At 45.8% G+C, this 16,894-nt stretch overlaps 1 protein-coding gene across 1 annotated transcript in view; it reads right to left on the bottom strand.

The window, feature by feature from the left end:
• The window catches only part of fat3a (FAT atypical cadherin 3a), a 411,491-nt gene that overhangs the window by 5,066 nt on the left and 389,531 nt on the right, over positions 1–16,894 (bottom strand). The window contains 8 exon segments of the mRNA XM_052467975.1: positions 397–432; positions 2,939–2,998; positions 4,951–5,064; positions 5,618–6,068; positions 6,391–6,664; positions 7,729–7,882; positions 10,192–10,435; positions 11,035–11,259. Of these exon segments, the coding sequence (XP_052323935.1) occupies positions 397–432; positions 2,939–2,998; positions 4,951–5,064; positions 5,618–6,068; positions 6,391–6,664; positions 7,729–7,882; positions 10,192–10,435; positions 11,035–11,259 (1,558 nt within the window).

Here is a 16,894-nt window from a genome sequence, read left to right as displayed (position 1 = left end):
TGGCCAAACTGTGGAGGGACGGCAGTGAGAGAAGCCTCTCCACCCTGGCAACGTGACATCTCCAAGGATGCATCAGGGCTGCTCAGTCAGCAGAACAATACTGTGACTGGGGCTAACACATGCTGGGGTGTGTGTGTGTTGGCAGGGGGCCAGGAGTAACAAATCACACAAACACAGTGAGCTGGGATGGAGACTGGGAAGAGGGGGTTGTAGTGAGATGGAGAGTGAGAGAAAGGGAGAGAGAGAGGATGAGAGAAGGAAGAGGGAGCGAGAGAGAGGGAGAGAGAGAAATGAAAAGAGAGAAGAAAGGAGCAAGGTGAGAGAGTGAGATTAAGAGGGAGAGAGAAGTAAAGGGAGTGATGTGAGATGAAGAATAAAGAGGGGGGAGGGGGTCACCTCTGTTGTAGCTCTGACCTTGGTCCATGACTGACACTGTCACGTGGGAGAACAGGAGAAGAGAGTGCTTTAGCGTGTTAGTGTGTGTTTGCGTGTGTGTGTGTTTGTGTGTGTGTGTTAGAGGTGCCAAACAGGTGTTGGCATGGATTAGGACCGGACCATATGAGATTTGAGGGGGGAAATATGTCAGTTTATTTATGTACGTGTAATATGTCAGTTTATTTATGTATGTGTAATATGTCAGTTTATTTATGTATGTGTAATATGTCTTTTTATTTATGTACAGTATGCGTAATATGTCAGTTTATTTATGTACAGTATGTGTAATATGTCAGTTTATTTCTGCATGTGTAATATGTCAGTTTATTTATGTACAGTATGTGTAATATGTCAGTTTATTTATGTATGCATAATATGTCAGTTTATTTATGTATGTGTAATATGTCAGTTTATTTATGTACAGTATGTGTAATATGTCAGTTTATTTATGTATGTGTAATATGTCAGTTTATTTATGTATGTGTAATATGTCCGTTTCTTTATGTATGTGTAATATGTCAGTTTATTTATGTATGTGTAATATGTCAGTTTATTTATGTACAGTATGTGTAATATGTCAGTTTCTTTATGTACAGTATGTGTAATATGTCAGTTTCTTTATGTACAGTATGTGTAATATGTCAGTTTCTTTATGTACAGTATGTGTAATATGTCAGTTTATTTATGTACAGTATGTGTAATATGTCAGTTTCTTTATGTACAGTATGTGTAATATGTCAGTTTATTTATGTACAGTATGTGTAATATGTCAGTTTCTTTATGTACAGTATGTGTAATATGTCAGTTTCTTTATGTACAGTATGTGTAATATGTCAGTTTATTTATGTACAGTATGTGTAATATGTCAGTTTATTTATGTACAGTATGTGTAATATGTCAGTTTATTTATGTACAGTATGTGTAATATGTCCGTTACTTTATGTATGTGTAATATGTCAGTTTATTTATGTACAGTATGTGTAATATGTCAGTTTCTTTTTGTATGTGTAATATGTCAGTTTCTTTATGTACAGTATGTGTAATATGTCAGTTTCTTTATGTACAGTATGTATAATGTCCGTTTCTTTATGTACAGTATGTATAATATGTCAGTTTCTTTATGTACAGTATGGGTAATATGTCAGTTTCTTTATGTACAGTATGTGTAATATGTCAGTTTCTTTATGTACAGTATGTATAATATGTCAGTTTCTTTATGTACAGTATGTGTAATATGTCAGTTTCTTTATGTACAGTATGTGTAATATGTCAGTTTCTTTATGTACAGTATGTGTAATATGTCCGTTACTTTATGTATGTGTAATATGTCAGTTTATTTATGTACAGTATGTGTAATATGTCAGTTTCTTTTTGTATGTGTAATATGTCAGTTTCTTTATGTACAGTATGTGTAATATGTCCGTTTCTTTATGTACAGTATGTATAATGTCCGTTTCTTTATGTACAGTATGTATAATATGTCAGTTTCTTTATGTACAGTATGTGTAATATGTCCGTTTCTTTATGTACAGTATGTATAATGTCCGTTTCTTTATGTACAGTATGTATAATATGTCAGTTTCTTTATGTACAGTATGTGTAATATGTCAGTTTCTTTATGTACAGTATGTGTAATATGTCAGTTTCTTTATGTACAGTATGTGTAATATGTCAGTTTCTTTATGTACAGTATGTGTAATATGTCCGTTACTTTATGTATGTGTAATATGTCAGTTTCTTTATGTACAGTATGTGTAATATGTCAGTTTCTTTTTGTATGTGTAATATGTCAGTTTCTTTATGTACAGTATGTGTAATATGTCCGTTTCTTTATGTACAGTATGTATAATGTCCGTTTCTTTATGTACAGTATGTATAATATGTCAGTTTCTTTATGTACAGTATGTGTAATATGTCCGTTTCTTTATGTACAGTATGTATAATGTCCGTTTCTTTATGTACAGTATGTATAATATGTCAGTTTCTTTATGTACAGTATGGGTAATATGTCAGTTTCTTTATGTACAGTATGTGTAATATGTCAATGCACATGTTGTGAGTTAAACTCTGATTCAGCCCAGCCCTGACCTTTTCAGCCTGTCCCCATGAACCCCTGAGTGTGTGTGTGTGTGTGTGTGTGTGTGTGTGTGTGTGTGTGTGCGTGCGTGCGTGCGTGCGTGCGTGCGTGCGTGTGTGCGCGTGTGTGTGTGTGTGTGTGTGTGTGTGTTGAGGCTTGCTACTTCAACACAAGAGTTCCATGTAAGCTAGGTATTTGGATGTGTACTGAAAATATAAAGCCTACAGTATGTACATTGAGATTACATACAAGCCATGTATTTTACACCATAGCTGAAGTACACGATATTCAAACCACAACACTGTCATGGTATTGTCATGGATAGCATTGTCATGGCATCTCATAGAGAGAGATAAGTACAGGGAGAAGTAAAGAGAGTGTCAGAAGGATAGAGAGAGAGAGAGAAGGGTGGATGAGACATGGTACCTTCGTTTTCAATAGTGTCGACTGCATCATTGACCAGTCGAATGACGGTCACTATGGAGGCTTGTTGGAGAGAAGCAGAGGGAGGAGACACGATTTGAGACACAGGAAGTTGACAACAGACTCCCAGGAAAAAGCTACTATTGGCTGAAGATGGGATAAACACTAGGGCCGTGTAGTATGGGAGGTGTCTGATCAAAAGCTACAAATGGAACCAGACTTAGAAGTCTTCCACTTTTAGAAAAAAAGGGTGCTATCTAGATCTCCAGAGGGGTTTTAGGCTTCCACATAGGAGAACACTTTAGAGAACACCTTTCGGTTCCAGGTAGAACTCTTTTGGGTTCTACATGGAAAGGTTCTACATGGAACCCGAAAGGGTTCTTTCTACTTGGAACCAAAAAAAGTTCTACCTGGAACCAAAAAAGGTTCTACCTGGAACCAAAAAAGGTTATGGGGACAGCCCCAAAAAAGCTTTTGGAACCCTTTTTTCTAAGAGTGTAGGAGGGGACTAACACAGAATCCATGTGCATTTGCTTATCCAAGTATTGGAGAGTATCCCCAGCAAAGAAAACACACACACACCTACACACACCCACACACACACACACACACACACACACACACACACACACACACACACACACACACACACACACACACACACACACACACACACACACACACACACACACACACACACACACACACTTACTTCCATTTACAAATGTAAACATGAGGTAGGGCTGTGTTCAGAGAGACGAGAGCTAGATTGTTAAATTATGTTTTGAAGACATTCAGTGAAAATCAGATGAATACAAAAATAACAAGAAAGAGAAATAAATCAAATGGAATGAACATAATAATGACTTCAGATCATATCCACTGGAGCAGTCGTTCGCACTGATTGGTCTGCTGCAAACTGTTCTGTGGCCTGATTGGCTAACATCACAGTCAGCTATGTGAAATGTGATCATATTGACAGTGAAGCGGTTGCATTAATTATGAATGAATGAAGCATCAATGTTGATACATCAACATTGCATTTCAGCTAGCAGCACCCTATGATGATGTAGATTCACCATGGTGATAGCAGTGATTTTTGCAGGATGATCTGAGTGATCCATGTTGATCCAGAAATAACAACTTATAGGCTATTTCTCTAAGTAAAAATAACTACTACTGACATTCTTTCAATAGCAAAACTACACAAAGTCCACAACAACACAAGTTACATAACAATCAAAAACACAGATAACACAACACATAAACAACCAACTGAAACCTGAACTGGCTTCTGCCAACAGTTGGAGCTGGAGCATCAACGACTAGAACCATAGAACGCCACGGAAGAGAACAGCATGTGTTTGAATGCATAATGATGAAACGATGACAAGTTCACAAACACAACACAGCTGTGTGGATGGAAGCGTTGTGTCATTCCTCTTAGGTCAGCTTGCTGTCTGTCTGCACACTGCACAATCTCTCACTTCCAAATTAAAACACTATTTGACAGGTGTGGAAATTAAATTAAATTAAAGTTAACAAAATCACTAAAATAAAAACAAGAAAAAAAGCTCCAGGAATTAACACGGACAAATGATATTAAACACATGTCAACAATAAATCAACATGATTTGGGGACAAATAAACTAACACTGGATGTTAGTGTTTCCTGAAACACTTTGACAACACAGCAGGAGTAAATGCATTTGTTGGAGAGGCTTTAGGAAACAATAAAACACAGCATTTACAAATGCCCTTCCCCAAACCACCTCTGACTCCACCCCTTGGTGTTTGTCAATCTAAAGGGACTGTTATTGAAGCAATATGGTCATAGCAATGTGCTTTAGGGAGCTTTGGCCATAATGCTTTCACATCTGGTTCCTCTGAATCTGCCGACATTAAAAGGTTATGAGGGCTTGTTAAGGGTTGTTATCGGACCAGACGGTAGACTAGCTCACTGTTGTTATGGGTGTGGCCAGAAAGAGTTACGAGAAAGGCGGGGCGTGTCTTACCGTTGTCATCGCAAGAGTCAGACTGGAAGGAGCTCAGTGATTGGACCTCAGAGTTGCTGCCCTTATTACTCCCTGAGAAACAGGTCATCTCTTCGCCCATATCTACCATTTTACCTGCAGGGAGAGGTCAGAGGTTAGAGGTCAGGGCATCAGAAGTTAGGAGGGCAGAGGAAGTTGGGAGCAGGCCAGGGAGAGTTGCCCCTTTGCAAGGATAGTCACAGAAGAACACAGGCTCGTTAGTACCAGGGCTGTCTTTGTTGAGGCACACATCACACACACCTCGGCTCCAGTGACAACAATGATGGCATGGAGTGCTAGAAGTACCCCCCCCCACACACACATGCACACACACAATCTTATGATTTGGGAATCAAAGCCAGCTCATAATTAGGATGGTCTTGATAAACTGAACGTGATGCAGTCTGACTATAGTTTAGTGAAATATGAATATGAATGAATATGGAAATGGTACAACAATGCCCTCCCCCTCAAGGGTTCCTGGAAAAGAGAATCACTTAGAGGGATACACATTCACAAACGAACATTTGAAAATTTGTATGGTTGCACACACACAAGACAAAAACAAACACGTATGAACAAAGACTATACCAAACACAAACAGGTTGAAACGCATCATACTATGCCCCCCCCACGAACACACACAGACCCTCGTCGCTGTCCCACGGGCTCTTGCGGATGGAATCACAGTCGGAACGGCAGGGCGAGACAGGTGGTAGATTGGGTGCCACGCTGCACACCACCACCCCCCTCCGCATCGTGCCTCCCAGAACCCTGGGTGACTCTGGGTGGAAGGTGCTCATCTCATTGTGTTCCACGCCTCTCCCATCCGCCATCTTCTCCAGCGTGGACCGTGGGTCGCCTTGGAAACAGGGTGTGTACGCCATGGGCCTCACAGGCACCTGGGGCGGGCCGATCATTCCGGCTCCTCCCCCTATCACCGTGGCGCACAGCCCCGCTTCGGCGTACAGGTTCAAGGGGTCTCCCGGCGTGCAGCGCAGGGTCTTGAACTGAACCCCGTTGGCCTTGTTTAACAGAGCTGCTGTTGCTGGATCTTGGACCAGCGTCAAGTTGTTACGGGAGTAGTTCTTCTGGAACACCTGGAGACAAAATATAGTTTTTATTGTATTTCTTGTAAAACAATATATAGTATTACATATGTAGGATTTTAATTTGAGCCAGTTTGCTGCAGCATGAAAATAACCCTACAGCAACTGAAATGTGAATTAATATGTGGATTACAATTTATGGAATTTTTTTGGGGGGTTGATAAAACATTTCATGAGAGAATATCAAGCCTGAAATTTCAAAGTGGAAATTACATTTTTTAGAAGCCTTTTAAACCTCAGATACAAAACAAGTTAAAAATGAATTAAGAAATAAAAACACACAAGAATAAATCAAACAACACAACACAGATACCTTCTTGCGGAAGGCGATGAAGAGGATGATGAGGGTGACGATGACGAAGAGGACAACAGCGATGCCGATCAGTTCTTCTTTCCCCAGCACGGCGTGTCCAGCCTGCATGTCTGGGACCACCACGGGCCGCAGGCCGCAGCGCTGGCCCACAAAGCCCGCCGTGCAGTTACAGTAGAACGAGCCGTGCGTGTTGACGCACACACCACCATTCTCGCATTCTGCCTCGCCGCCCGTGGCTCTGCCCCGCACACACTCGTTTACATCCTCCTCGCACCTGGAGAGGGTGAATGGAGGAGCGTGGGCAGAGGGGTTGTTAAAACTCAGTTTGGTAATTAGTTTGGAGAGTTTGACTTACAGATGCCTCTAGAGAAAATACAGTCCAAAAATGATCCTTGAAGTAGGTTATTATCAATACATCAGAATTTTTAATAAACTGTTACATACAGATAGTTTGTGGGTCATTTAATACTTGACTGACTAAAATTGAGGAAGACTCTCCTTTCATTTGGAGGTGGGAGGAAAGTGATGTAGAGAGGGAGATAGAGGACAGCTCAGGGACTCCTAGTCTCATATGCTCCCTATTAAATAACAACCACACTGAGATTGACTTTCCTGATCTTCCTCATCTGAAATTAAAATGGCTTTGATGATGGAACACAAGCTTCTGGCGTGTGTGTTTGTTGGTTTGTTTGTGCGTGTGTGTGTTGGTTTGTTTGTGTGTGTGTGTGTGTGTGTTGGTTTGTTTGTTTGTTTGTGTGTGTGTGTGTGTGTGTGTGTTTCAGCGAGTAAGAAAAGTGTATACATGAGTGAGCTTGTGGCTTTGTATCTTAGCCTTGATTTCTAATGTAACAGTGGAACACCCCTAAACCCCCTGGAGAGAAGGAGACAAGCAGAATGAAATGTCATCTTCTTTACTCTTTCAACTCTTTGAGTGAATCTTAAACATGCTTAAACGGCTCTTCTGCTCATCAGCCTAGCATTGTCGAGAAAAGCTGGTTTATACTGCCACCTAGTGGGAAGGATGAGGCATTGCGTTCACAGAGGGCTTTATACATACTTTATATGACATACTTTATATTATACCTACTACTTGGGCTCGTACGCAGCTGAACCAGCTAAAACAAACAGCTAATTTAAAAGGTGGGTGATTATGTGAGTGTGTGAGTGAGTGAGTGAGTGAGTGAGTGAGTGAGTGAGTGAGTGAGTGAGTGAGTGAGTGAGTGATTTAAAGGGTGTTGTTGTGTCTGTCATATTCAACTCCATGGGCATGTGTTCAGGACAGGAATGTGTTGTATACTGTATGTTTACAGTGTGATCATTAGTGCGATAGTAACTCACGTGGTTCCCTGGAACCCTCTCCTGCAGCTGCAGAGGAAAGCATTGCCGATTGCTTTGCACACACCACTGTTGAGGCAGGGGTTAGGAACGCAAGCTGTGATCTCTGTCTCACAGCGCCCTCCAGTGTACTGGGGTCTGCAACTACAGGCAAACGCTAATACACAGAGAGAAGAGGCAAAGGAACAGGAAAGGACAGGAATAAAAAGGGAGAAAGAGAAAGAGAAGAGAGAGAGAGAGAGAGAGAGAGAGAGAGAGAGAGAGAGAGAGAGAGAGAGAGAGATAGAGAGAAGGACAGAGAGAGAGAAGGACAGAGAGAGAGAGAGAGAGAGAGAATGGAACATTAGCAGAGAGAGAAAAGAGACAGAGAGTAAAAAGAATAAAGGAAGGAGAGTAAATGCTTTTACATTTGAGTCATTAAGCAGATGCTCTTACCGGGGGAGACTTACAGTTAGTGCATTAATCTTAAGATAGCTAGGTGGGACAACCACATATCACATTAAGTACATTTAGCCTCAATTATGGGGGTGTAAAATGAAGTATTCTGCATACAAGTGTAGTAGTGCTATAATTCAACAAAGCAGTCAGACCATCATTGCAGATTCAGAACACACACACACACACACACACACACACACACACACACACACACACATCAACACACACACACACACACACACACACACACACACACACACACACACACACACACACACACACACACACACACACACACATTTACACTCCAACACACACACACACACACACATTTACACTCCAACACACACACACACACACACACACACACACACACACACACACACACACACACACACACACACACACACACACACACACACACACACACACACACACACACACACACACACACACCATCACACTCCATCACACTCCATCACACTCACAATCCATCACACACACAGGAATGTGTTCAGTGCTGTAGAGACTAGTGTGTGCATTGTTTGAGCTTTGGCGGCGGTGCCAGGGATAGTTGGCATGGGGTTGACGAGAGCTTGCCAGCCTAAACATCAACACACACACACCTCTGGGATATCACATGGGTACACACACACACCTAGAGGCACATGCAGCTGGGAAATCGTACTGACACACACACACAATCACAAACACACACACCTCTAGGAAAACACAGGGAAATGTCACTGTGTTTATCAACACAGTACAGACAGACACACACGCACACACAGTGGGATACCGGAATACATACACACACACACTCCGCTAACCTTTACACAAAGGTCGGGTGTGCCAAAAACAGGGAACCATGACAAGCCCCAGAATGCCGTGCTCTTTTCAGAGTGCTCCGCAATGCGAGTGGGGAGACCGGGAAAGACCAACACAGGGGAGTGTTAAGTCACTCTCTCTGTGTTGAGTCTTGGCCTCGATGTGTTAAGTCAGCACATTAAGTCAAGGGGTCACCCTGCTGAGTCCAGGCAGGGAATTTCTATAGAGATGACATTTAACCAGGCTTCCCTATTGACTCCAGTAAAATGCCAACGTCTTGAGCCCTCACGGTAGTCTGATTTTAAAATGATACGATTTGTTCATGTAGGTCTTTTGAGTTCAGGCAAAAGGAGAAGAGACAGACAAAAAAACGAAGAGCAACTCGAGAGATATGATGATACAAAGAGAGTAAGATAAGGACAGAGAGAAGGTAACACGATCAGGCAGACAAAAAAAGAGAGAGACAGAGAGAGAGAAAGAGAAAGAAAACAGAAGTGATGAAGGAGTCTACTATGAGGATTTTTCAGTCCCACCTTTGGAAAAAAACAGTGGGTCAAGTTCAGTTTAATTTGGAGTTCATTATGGATTAATAATAGATTAACGTTGATTAACGGGAGATCCAGATCCCTGGAGAGGTTATAGTGTGCCAGCTGGCTCAGTGGCACAGGCTGGCACAAACTGGCTCAGGAGTACAGGCTGGCTCAGGCGCACAGGCTGGCTCAGGGCACAGGCTGGCTCAGGGGCTCAGGCTGGCTCAGGGGCTCAGGCTGGCCCAGGGACACAGGCTGGCACAGATCATCATCCATCACCCTGATGACCTCCAAGTAAAACGCTAATCAATCAAACAATCAATCAGGAAATCGGTGTGTGTATTGTGGACACTAATGGGCACCAACCCAGGCTGTTTGTTTCATACACACAACAGAGGAGGCTAGTGGGATGAGCAATAGGAGGACAGGCTCATTTTAATGGCTGGATTGTAATAAATAAAAGGGTATCAAACACATCAAACATATAGAAAACCACATATGACTCTGTTCCATTAATTCCCTTTCAGCCATTACAATGAGCCTGTCCTCCCATAGCTCCTCCCACCAGCCTCCCACCACCACACACACACACACACACACACACAGACACACACACACACACAAGCTCTTGTGACCGCATCTATTTCCTCTTGCAGTTCCCCAGACTCACCACCGGAGGGCAGGCTGGTGCAGGTGGCGCCGTGGAGGCAGGGCTGTTTCAGGCAGGAGTCGGGGTAGAGAACACAGCCCAGCTTCAGCTCTGTCAGGCCCACCACCTCAGCATAGCGACTCCTCTTGTTCTGCAGTGGCAGCTCGTTGTTGTTGAGCATCACAGAGTCCAGGCAGCCCTGGAAACCATCCGTCACCCGAGGACCCTTCTTGTCTGTCAGGCTGCGAGAGTTAGGAGGCTGGACCTGGGCGAGGGGAGAGACATGAGTGACATCAGATGTATGTATACATACAAACAACCAAACAAATATTGTACTCTATATAAATAGGTATAGCACACAAAACTATAATATCAAACCAGAATACCAAGCTTTTTCATGTTGTTTTCTGAGTATGGAGCAAGTCATGTTCAGACAACAATTTGAAAGACAAAGAATACAGTACATTCATTTATACACACACAGGCTGTATTCCTCAGAGCTTCCTATCCAGAGCTTCCTATCCAGAGCTTCCTATCCCCCCCCTCAACTCTGAAAAAAATCTGTCTTTTAAAATCTTGTTTTACTATCCTTGTGGGGACCAAACAATTAATTTGCATTCAAAATCCTATTTTCTCAAATCCCTAACCCCAAACCCTAACCTAACTCCTAACTCTACTTCTAACCCTAACCCTAATTGTAACCTTAAATCTAACCCCTGAACCTAAAATAGCCTTTGTCCTTGTGGGGACTGGCGAAATGACCCCCATTTTCCTTGTTTTACTATCCTTGTGATTATTTCTGGTCCCCACAAGGATAATAAAACCAAAAACACACACACCCCTTCCCCTCCACAGAAAGCCCACCTGTGCTCCAAAGTAGATAGACCCATCTGCCCCTAGTGGTTGGAAGCTTGGTGGTCCTCTCCTCCTCTCCACATAGCTGTCGTCCAGAGACAGACTGGTGAAGTTACGGTTGAGCTCCAGAGTCACCGTGTGCCAGTTCCCATCGTTGATGGGCCTCCCAGAAATACCCAGCATACCAGGGCTGTTCCCGCAGTCCAGCTGGAACCACAGTTTACCCTCCTCTAGCTGTCAATCACAACAAGATAGGCAGGATTTAGACGCAGATGAATGGCTTAGCGTCAGGTAATAACAAGGGTGGATCGTGCTGTGGGTATCCAGACTATCCATGTGTGTACCTAGAATATAACACAGTAGGCTGATCACATCTGTATGTTATGTTCAGTATAGTACAGGGATTAGCATGTATTGGTGTGTACCTTAAACAGGGGTCAGCAAGTGTACGTGTGTGTGTGTACCTGTGTGTGTGTGCGTGTCGGTACCTTCAGTATGGTGCAGGGTCAGAGTGTGTGTGGGTACCTTCAGTATAGTGCAGGGGTCAGTGTGTGTGGGTACCTTCAGTATAGTGCAGGGGTCATGTGTGTGTGGGTACCTTCAGTATAGTGCAGGGGTCAGAGTGTGTGTGGGTACCTTCAGTATGGTGCAGGGGTCAGAGTGTGTGTGGGTACCTTCAGTATAGTGCAGGGGTCAGAGTGTGTGTGGGTACCTTCAGTATGGTGCAGGGGTCAGAGTGTGTGTGGGTACCTTCAGTATAATGCAGGGGTCAGAGTGTGTGTGTGGGTACCTTCAGTATGGTACAGGGGTCAGAGTGTGTGTGGGTACCTTCAGTATAGTGCAGGGGTCAGAGTGTGTGTGGGTACCTTCAGTATAGTGCAGGGGTCAGTGTGTGTGTGGGTACCTTCAGTATAGTGCAGGGGTCAGAGTGTGTGTGGGTACCTTCAGTATGGTGGAGGGTCAGAGTGTGTGTGGGTACCTTCAGTATGGTGCAGGGGTCAGAGTGTGTGTTGGTACATTCAGTATAGTGCATTCCTGTGTGGGTACCTTCAGTATAGTGCAGGGGTCAGTGTGTGTGTGGCTACCTTCAGTATAGTGCAGGGGTCAGTGTGTGTGTGGGTACCTTCAAGTATAGTGCAGGGGTCAGTGTGTGTGGGTAAAACCTTCAGTACCAGTGCAGGGGTCAGAGTGTGTGTGGGTACCTTCAGTATAGTGCAGGGGTCAGAGTGTGTGTGGGTACCTTCAGTATAGTGCAGGGTCAGTGTGTGTGTGGGTACCTTCAGTATAGTGCAGGGGTCAGAGTGTGTGTGGGTACCTTCAGTATGGGGTCATGTGTGTGGGGTACCTTCAGTATAGCAGGGGTCAGAGTGTGTGTGGGTACCTTCAGTATGGTGCAGGGTCAGTGTGTGGGCTACCTTCAGTGCAGGGGTCAGAGTGTGTGTGGGTACCTTCAGTATGGTGCAGGGGTCAGAGTGTGTGTGGGTACCTTCAGTATAGTGCAGGGGTCAGTGTGTGTGTGGGTACCTTCAGTATAGTACAGGGGTCAGAGTGTGTGTGGGTACCCAGTAAGTGCAGGGGTCAGAGTGTGTGTGGGTACCTTATCCAGTATAGTGCAGGGGTCAGTGTAACCATGTGGGTACCTTCTAGTACCCTAGTGCAGGGTCAGAGTGTGTGGGTACCATTCAGTATAAGTGGAGGGTCAGAGTGTGTGTGGGTACCTTCAGTACCCTAGTGCAGGGGTCAGAGTGTGTGTTGGTACCAGTATAGTGCAGTACCTTCAGTATAGTGCAGGGGTCAGTGTGTGTGTGGTACCTTCAGTATAGTGCAGGGGTCAGTGTGTGTGTGGGTACCTTCAGTATAGTGCAGGGGTCAGAGTGTGTGTGGGTACCTTCAGTATAGTGCAGGGGTCAGAGTGTGTGTGGGTACCTTCAGTATAGTGCAGGGGTCAGAGTGTGTGTGGGTACCCAGTATTGCAGGGGTCAGTGTGTGTGTGGGTACCTTCAGTATAGTGCAGGGCTAACTCCTGGGGTCCAGTGTGTGTGTGGGTAACCTTCAGTATAGTGCAGGGGTCCGTGTGTGTGTGGGTACCTTCAGTATAGTGCAGGGGTCAGAGTGTGTGTGGGTACCTTCAGTATAGTGCAGGGGTCAGAGTGTGTGTTGGTACCTTCCAGTATAGTGCAGGGGTCAGTGTGTGTGTGGGTACCTTCAGTATAAGTGCAGGGGTCAGTGTGTGTGTGGGTAACCTTCAGTATAGTGCAGGGGTCAGAGTGTGTGTGGGTACCTTCAGTATGGTGCAGGGGTCAGAGTGTGTGTTGGTACCTTCAGTATAGTGCAGGGGTCAGAGTGTGTGTGGGTACCTAACTCAGTAAGTGCAGGGGTCAACCTAAGGGGTCAGTGTGTGTGTGGGTACCTTCAGTATAGTGCAGGGGTCAGTGTGTGTGGGTACCTTCAGTATAGTGGGGTCCGTGTGTGTGTGGGTACCTTCAGTATAGTGCAGGGGTCAGTGTGTGTGTGGGTACCTTCAGTATAGTGCAGGGGTCAGAGTGTGTGTGGGTACCTTCAGTATGGTGCAGGGGTCAGAGTGTGTGTGGGTACCTTCAGTATGGTGCAGGGGTCAGAGTGTGTGTTAACATTCAGTATAGTGCAGGGGTCAAGTGTGTGTGGGTACCTTCAGTATAGCAGGGGTCCGTGTGTGTGTGGGTACCTTCAGTATAGTGCAGGGGTCAGTGTGTGTGTGGGTACCTTCAGTATAGTGCAGGGGTCAGTGTGTGTGTGGGTACCTTCAGTATAGTGCAGGGGTCGTGTGTGTGTGGGTACCTTCAGTATAGTGCAGGGGTCAGTGTGTGTGTGGGTACCTTCAGTATAGTGCAGGGGTCAGTACCTTCTAAGTGCAGGGGTCAGAGTGTGTGTGGGTACCTTCAGGGGTATGGGTACCTTCAGTATAGTGCAGGGGTCAGAGTGTGTGTGGGTACCTTCAGTATAGTGCAGGGGTCAGAGTGTGTGTGGGTACCCCAGTATGGTTCAGTGTGTGTGGGTACCTTCAGTATGGTGCAGGGGTCAAGTGTGTGTGGGTACCTTCAGTATGGTGCAGGGGTCAGTGTGTGTGGGTACCTTCAGTATGGTGCAGGGGTCAGAGTGTGTGTGGGTACCTTCAGTATAGTGCAGGGGTCAGTGTGTGTGGGTACCTTCAGTATAGTGCAGGGTCAGTGTGTGTGGGTACCTTCAGTATGGTACAGGGGTCAGAGTGTGTGTGGGTACCTTCAGTATAGTGCAGGGGTCAGAGTGTGTGTGGGTACCTTCAGTATAGTGCAGGGGTCAGTGTGTGTGTGGGTACCTTCAGTACAGTGCAGGGTCAGTGTGTGTGGGTACCTTCAGTATGGTGGAGGGTCAGAGTGTGTGTGGGTACCTTCAGTATAGTGCAGGGGTCAGAGTGTGTGTTGGTACATTCAGTATAGTGCAGTACCTGTGGGTACCTTCAGTATAGTGCAGGGGTCAGGCTACCCTCCTCCAGGTCAGGGGGTCAGTGTGTGTGTGGTACCTTCAGTATAGTGCAGGGGTCAGAGTGTGTGTGTGGTAACCTTCAGTATAGTGCAGGGGTCAGAGGTGTGTGTGGGTACCTTCAGTATAGTGCAGGGGTCAGAGTTTGTGTGGGTACCTTCAGTATAGTGCAGGGGTCAGTGTGTGTGTGGGTACCTTCAGTATAGTGCAGGGGTCAGAGTGTGTGTGGGTACCTTCAGTATAGTGCAGGGGTCAGTGTGTGTGTGGGTACCTTCAGTATGGTGCAGGGGTCAGAGTGTGTGTGGGTACCTTCAGTATAGTGCAGGGGTCAGAGTGTGTGTGGGTACCTTCAGTATGGTGCAGGGGTCAGAGTGTGTGTGGGTACCTTCAGTATAGTGCAGGGGTCAGAGTGTGTGTGGGTACCTTCAGTATAGTGCAGGGGTCAGAGTGTGTGTGGGTACCTTCAGTATAGTGCAGGGGTCAGTGTGTGTGTGGGTACCTTCAGTATAGTGCAGGGGTCAGTGTGTGTGTGGGTACCTTCAGTATAGTGCAGGGGTCAGAGTGTGTGTGGGTACCTTCAGTATGGTGGAGGGTCAGAGTGTGTGTGGGTACCTTCAGTATGGTGCAGGGGTCAGAGTGTGTGTTGGTACATTCAGTATAGTGCAGGGGTCCGTGTGTGTGTGGGTACCTTCAGTATAGTGCAGGGGTCAGTGTGTGTGTGGCTACCTTCAGTATAGTGCAGGGGTCAGTGTGTGTGTGGGTACCTTCAGTATAGTGCAGGGGTCAGAGTGTGTGTGGGTACCTTCAGTATAGTGCAGGGGTCAGAGTGTGTGTGGGTACCTTCAGTATAGTGCAGGGGTCAGTGTGTGTGTGGGTACCTTCAGTATAGTGCAGGGGTCAGTGTGTGTGTGGGTACCTTCAGTATAGTGCAGGGGTCAGAGTGTGTGTGGGTACCTTCAGTATAGTGCAGGGGTCAGAGTGTGTGTGTGTGTACCTTCAGTACAGTGCAGGGGTGTGTGTGTGTGTGTACCTTCAGTATAGTGCAGGGGTCAGTGTGTGTGTGTGTGTACCTTCAGTATAGTGCAGGGGTCAGTGTGTGTGTGTGTACATTCAGTATAGTGCAGGGGTCAGTGTGTGTGTGTACCTTCAGTACAGTGCAGGGGTCAGTGTGTGTGTGTGTACCTTCAGTATAGTGCAGGGGTCAGTGTGTGTGTGTACCTTCAGTACAGTGCAGGGGTCAGTGTGTGTGTTGGTACATTCAGTATAGTGCAGGGGTCAGTGTGTGTGTGGGTACCTTCAGTATAGTGCAGGGGTCAGTGTGTGTGTGGGTACCTTCAGTATAGTGCAGGGGTCAGTGTGTGTGTGGGTACCTTCAGTATAGTGCAGGGGTCAGTGTGTGTGTGGGTACCTTCAGTATAGTGCAGGGGTCCGTGTGTGTGTGGGTACCTTCAGTATAGTGCAGGGGTCAGTGTGTGTGTGGGTACCTTCAGTATAGTGCAGGGGTCAGAGTGTGTGTGGGTACCTTCAGTATGGTGCAGGGGTCAGAGTGTGTGTGGGTACCTTCAGTATAGTGCAGGGGTCAGAGTGTGTGTGGGTACCTTCAGTATAGTGCAGGGGTCAGAGTGTGTGTGGGTACCTTCAGTATAGTGCAGGGGTCAGTGTGTGTGTGGGTACCTTCAGTATGGTGCAGGGGTCAGAGTGTGTGTGGGTACCTTCAGCATGGTGCAGGGGTCAGTACCTTCAGTACAGTGCAGGGGTCAGAGTGTGTGTGGGTACCTTCAGTACAGTGCAGGGGTCAGAGTGTGTGTGGGTACCTTCAGTACAGTGCAGGGGTCATGTGTGTGTGTGTACCTTCAGTATAGTGCAGGGGTCAGTGTGTGTGTGTGTGTACCTTCAGTACAGTGCAGGGGTCAGTGTGTGTGTGTACCTTCAGTATAGTGCAGGGGTCAGAGTGTGTGTGGGTACCTTCAGTATAGTGCAGGGGTCAGAGTGTGTGTGGGTACCTTCAGTATAGTGCAGGGGTCAGTGTGTGTGTGTGTGGTACCTTCAGTATAGTGCAGGGGTCAGAGTGTGTGTGGGTACCTTCAGTATAGTGCAGGGGTCAGAGTGTGTGTGGGTACCTTCAGTATAGTGCAGGGGTCAGTGTGTGTGTGGGTACCTTCAGTATAGTGCAGGGGTCAGAGTGTGTGTGGGTACCTTCAGTATAGTGCAGGGGTCAGAGTGTGTGTGGGTACCTTCAGTATAGTGCAGGGGTCAGTGTGTGTGTGGGTACCTTCAGTATAGTGCAGGGGTCAGAGTGTGTGTGGGTACCTTCAGTATAATGCAGGGGTCAGAGTGTGTGTGGGTACCTTCAGTATAGTGCAGGGGTCAG

This window comes from Oncorhynchus keta, chromosome 18 (genome assembly GCF_023373465.1).
Source record: "Oncorhynchus keta strain PuntledgeMale-10-30-2019 chromosome 18, Oket_V2, whole genome shotgun sequence".
Taxonomy (NCBI): domain Eukaryota; kingdom Metazoa; phylum Chordata; class Actinopteri; order Salmoniformes; family Salmonidae; genus Oncorhynchus; species Oncorhynchus keta.
The sequence above is the reverse complement of the archived record's forward strand: the minus strand, read 5'-3'. Positions and strand labels throughout refer to the sequence as shown.